Below are 4,592 nucleotides of genomic sequence, written 5' to 3' on the forward strand. Positions count from 1 at the left end.
GCTATTAATTGCACACCATTCTTTTTGTTCAATTGTTACTTTCTATATAACTACATATTAGTTGTCTTTTATACTCCCACTTGACTTATATTTATATAGTCACATTCTATATTATTAAATCAATAATTTTTTTAAAATTTAAAAATAATAAAATAATAAAAAATCATAGTTAAAATAATTAGAAATAATTAAAAAGCTAAATTTAGTTTTTGATATCTTCTTTGTTTTTTATCTTTATTTATTTTTATTTTTAAAATTAAAATTAATAATTTAAATAATAAGCTATAAAATTTAATTTTTTACACAAATTAGGCATGGTACATAACTTCTAAATATAATATTTTTGAATAGCTCTTTTTTAAAATAAATAATTAAAATAAATAATATAATAAAAAAATTAAAATTTATATCACCTTGAAACAATAATTAATCCATAATATCATATTAGATGGTTAGCAAAAATAAATTTAATCATGAGCACTATAAAATACTATAAAATAATAGAAAATATATTTCAAATTTAATTTTTAGAAAACCATTGATTTCTTTGGACTAAAAAATTCTATACAAAACAATAATGTTAGAATGATGCAAAAAATTATTTTCAATCTAAAATTCTACATTAATAAGTCTTTGCTAAGTACTACTTAGTATAGATAGTTAAAATGATTTTTACTCAATACGTTTATAAACCAAGAAAACAATTTTTTAAAGCATCTACAACAAAGTCAAACAATTTGTCAAATTGATTACCAATCCAAATAATTCTTATGCGTCAAATCCAACATGACTAATAAATTTCCAAATTATTTCAACTACTTATAATACTTATGCACTCTTAGACCTACAATTAGTTTCAAGTCAAATTGATAAAACACACAAATGAAACTCACAAATCAATTCAAACTATGTCGTTGGCAAACTTTATCACCACTTAAGGACTTGAAAAGTCATCGTTGGCAAACTTTATCACCACTTAAGGACGTGAAAAGTCATCGTGTCTCCAAATAGAAGAATAGAGGATTTCACCAGAAATTTGTGCTGTGTTCGTATCTTCTGCTGATTAAGCACCACTGCAAATGTGTGCCTTAACTTGCTTCAAGGCACCTCCTGTTTTATTTTACTCCGACCGGATTAGTGCAGAGTCCGATTAATATCATTATAAAAGAGAAGATCGAGTGGAACAGCAACATATTCCAACAGTGCAACTCGATGCATCTAAACGCTGGATGATAAACTTTATAAAGATATTTCAGAGGCTTATCTTATAAGCTTTCCTTGGAAACCACAGAGCTGTTCATGCTTTTCTGCACACACCGGAAAACAAGCTAGTCATTGAAGCAGATGGGTACTCGCCAAAGGGCCGCTTTTATCAATGAAATGCTTGCAGATTTTCTAGTGATCCACCATGAAGAATAGTAATTCTGGGCATTAATGGACTGTGGAGTTGTGGCTGTTGCCATCAGAATCAGGTGTTTCTGAAAGTGGCAGACTCTAGTGGACTATTCACCGTGGAGTTGGTGAGTGAGATGCTGAATGAACTCACTGTTCACTGTTGAGTCTGCGACGTGAATGTGTATCCGTGAGTTGCCACATCGGGGATTGTTCGAGGACTTCGGCGAGAGAGTCCTATTAGAATTATGTGAAAGTCTAAGCTTTTACTAGTTGCATAATTCATATATGATTTATATGTTTAAACATGGTTTATACAGTCCAGGGAGTTGTGACTGAACAGTCGTGACTCCACAACTGTATGCGATTAGATCGCCGACTGCACCGTTTTATCTGATTACAGTTACTGGTACTATTAGTATCTCTATAATCTAATACGCCCTCTTAACTGTATCACGATGTGGCTGGGGTTTCTCCTCTAAGAATGCCAAGTAACGGTAGGTGCTGGGCAAGCTTCGGCCCAGACAGAGACTTTGTGAACAGGTCGGCGCGCATATGGTGAGTGGAGCAGTATCGAAATTTTAATTTGTGGAGGTTTGCAAGCTGTCGAATAAAGTGGTACCGAATCTCGATGTGCTTTGTACGAGAATGGAACTTGGTGGTGTCTACTAGCGCAAGTGCTGACTGGTTATCACAGTGGATCTCAGTGGGGTAGTTCAAAGTTTCAGTGTGGTGTAGATCATGGAGCAGGTGACGAATCCAGACAAGCTCGGAGGCAGCCGTTGCCATTGCCATGTACTCCGCCTCCGTGCTGGAGAGGGCAGTAGATCGTTGGCGAGTCGAACTCCAGCTGATTACGCCCTTTGACAAAATAAAACAGTAACCAGAGGTGGACCTCCATTCGTCGAGTTCGCCCGCCCAGTCAGTGTCGCTGAACCCATACAGTGGCGTGGGGATCGGAAGAGATCGGCGATACTCAATGTAGTATGCCAGGATCCCGCGGAGATAACGGAACGTATGTTTGCACGCGCGGATGTGTGCAGGACCCGGACCATGCATGAATTGGGCGAGAACACTTGTAGCAAAAGATATATCAGGTCGCGTACAAATTGCGGCCCAGTTCAAGGACCCCACAGCATTTGTATACAAGAATTCGGAACTAGAGCGGCGGTCTTCCTCTGTGGATGGGCAGCCGGCGCTGGACAGCCGGATTCCAGGAGCCATTGGAGTGGAGACTGGTTTGGAATCCAGAAATCCAAACTCCAGCAGCTTCTGTGTGAGATACAGTTGTTGTGAAACCCTGATCCAACCATGTTGACGATTTCTTGTGGATTCAAGGCTAAGAATATGATGCTCTTCGCCAAGGTCGGAGAGAAGAAAGCGAGAGTGCAATTGTTGTTTAATATTGTGAAGCAACAGAAGGCTGCTGCTTGCAATAAAAGTGTCATCCACATATAATGTGAGTTTGGCAAAATCAGAACCGCGATGGAGATAATATACATTGCCATCAGCGGTCGAATTGATAAATCTAAGAGTAGCCAAGTATGTGTTAATCACCTTAAACCATTCGGGGGGGGGGGGGGGGGGGGGGGGGTTGTTTGAGCCCATAGATTGTTTTATGAAGACGACACACCATTCCGGGTTGTGGAGGAGTAACACCTTCCGGAATCTTCATGTAAATTTCTTCTTGAAGAGAGCAATTTAAAAAGGCGGTTTTAACATCCATTTGGTGTACATGGAGGTCAAGTTGAACGGCGAGAGCAAGAATGAGGCGAATGGATTGAATCCGAATAACAGGGGAAAATGTTTCATGATAGTCCAAACCTTGAATTTGGTTGAAGCCGCGGGCCACCGGGCGAGCTTTGAAGCGGTCCACGGCCCCGGAATTTTTCAACTTGATTTTAAAAATCCATCGACAAGTAATTGCCTTTCGATGAGGAGGAAGATGTGTGAAGGTCCACGTAGAATTTACTGCATGAGAATTTAATTCTTCAGGAATAGCTATTTTTCATTGGGAAGCCTCCGGAGAGTTGATGGCTTGCACATAAGTTGCGGGTTCCAATGGGACCTCCTTGACTGAAATCAGGGCGTGAGGGGGATGTCTTGATTTCGTAGAGCGCGGCTTCAGTATCTCCGGATTGTAATTTTCATCGGGGTCCTGTGGAGAGGGAACCCCTCTTGTTGTGCGGAAGGACTGGCGGAGAGGGACAAGAGCCGCATCAACCGAAAGGTGGCCTGGAGCTGCGGAGGGCACGGCAGATTAAGTTGGTGCCGGGCTTGGGAGCTGGATTTGCTTGCCGAGATGCGGCATAAACGCCAAGCCCGAACGCGGGTCATGCCTGCTGTGCACACGAGAGAAAGTGCTGCGGCCCGGAGATACTGATGACTGGGTCTCTGGCTGCGGTAAAACAGAGCGTGGGTGTATTGGTGGGGGCAAAACAGGGCTGCCAAACGTTGGCGGAGCAGGAAGAGCTTGTTGATCGGCATTGGACTCCAGAGGGAGTAGAACCATAAGTTGCGGCGAGGTTGCAGGCCTGACCATAATATTGTCTAATGGAGGTAAAGGTGGCAGACTCGAAGGAGGTCTGTCAGAGGGTATCACTTCTTGAGTTAGTCCGAAACTGGTGCCAGAACTATGAAGAGTTGAAGATCCGGTAAGTTGATAGAAACAAGGATCTTTTTGGAATTCAAAGTCTGAGGCTTGTGAAGCCGGTGGGACAGAAGAATATTCTGAGCCAAGCTCCTCCTTAAACACAACGTTACGTGAAGTAATCATTGCGCTATTGCTGATTTGTTGTACTTTGTATCCTTTGCTAAAAGGGCTATAACCCAGAAATATACACTCATGATTTTTATTATCAAGTTTAACCCGAAGAGGATCTGGAATTTTGGCAAAACAATGACTGCCAAATACACAAAGATGAGCAATGTCGGGCTTTTGTTTATGCCAAAGTTCAAATGGAGTTGTGTCAGGTGGAATTGCTTTTGTGGGGCAGCAATTTTGCAAATAAATTGCACAAATGACTGCTTCACCCCAATCTGCTTCACCCCAATATGGTTTTGATAACTTGGATTCATGAAGGAGACACCGGAGTAGTATTGAGAAGAGTGCGATTTTTCCTTTCAGCAATGCCGTTTTGACATGGAGTGTAAGTAGTGGTGAATTGGCGTTGTATGCCGTGGGCCTCTAAATATTGGGC

The 4,592-nt window shown here is 41.1% G+C and overlaps 1 protein-coding gene and 1 long non-coding RNA gene across 2 annotated transcripts; both read right to left on the bottom strand.

Moving 5' to 3' along the window:
* Positions 1-493: 493 nt before the first annotated feature.
* LOC141045296 (uncharacterized) lies at positions 494-1,682 on the bottom strand. Its single transcript, XR_012217346.1, has 2 exons — positions 1,547-1,682; positions 494-1,307 (listed from the first exon to the last, which is right to left on the bottom strand). It is a non-coding gene; the product is annotated as an uncharacterized LOC141045296 (long non-coding RNA).
* Positions 1,683-1,845: 163 nt separating this feature from the next.
* LOC149989405 (secreted RxLR effector protein 161-like) lies at positions 1,846-2,616 on the bottom strand. The gene has a single exon (XM_090250181.1). It carries the CDS (start codon positions 2,614-2,616, stop codon positions 1,846-1,848), a length of 771 nt encoding a protein of 256 aa, XP_090106307.1.
* Between the last annotated feature and the right edge of the window lie 1,976 nt (positions 2,617-4,592).

This window comes from Physcomitrium patens, chromosome 4 (assembly GCF_059467195.1).
Source record: "Physcomitrium patens ecotype Gransden chromosome 4, ASM5946719v1, whole genome shotgun sequence".
In the NCBI taxonomy this organism is placed as follows: domain Eukaryota; kingdom Viridiplantae; phylum Streptophyta; class Bryopsida; order Funariales; family Funariaceae; genus Physcomitrium; species Physcomitrium patens.

Excerpts from the sequence above, each read along its gene's own strand:
- LOC149989405 (XM_090250181.1), bottom strand. The coding sequence starts at position 2,616 with ATGGCTCCTGGAATCCGGCTGTCCAGCGCCGGCTGCCCATCCACAGAG.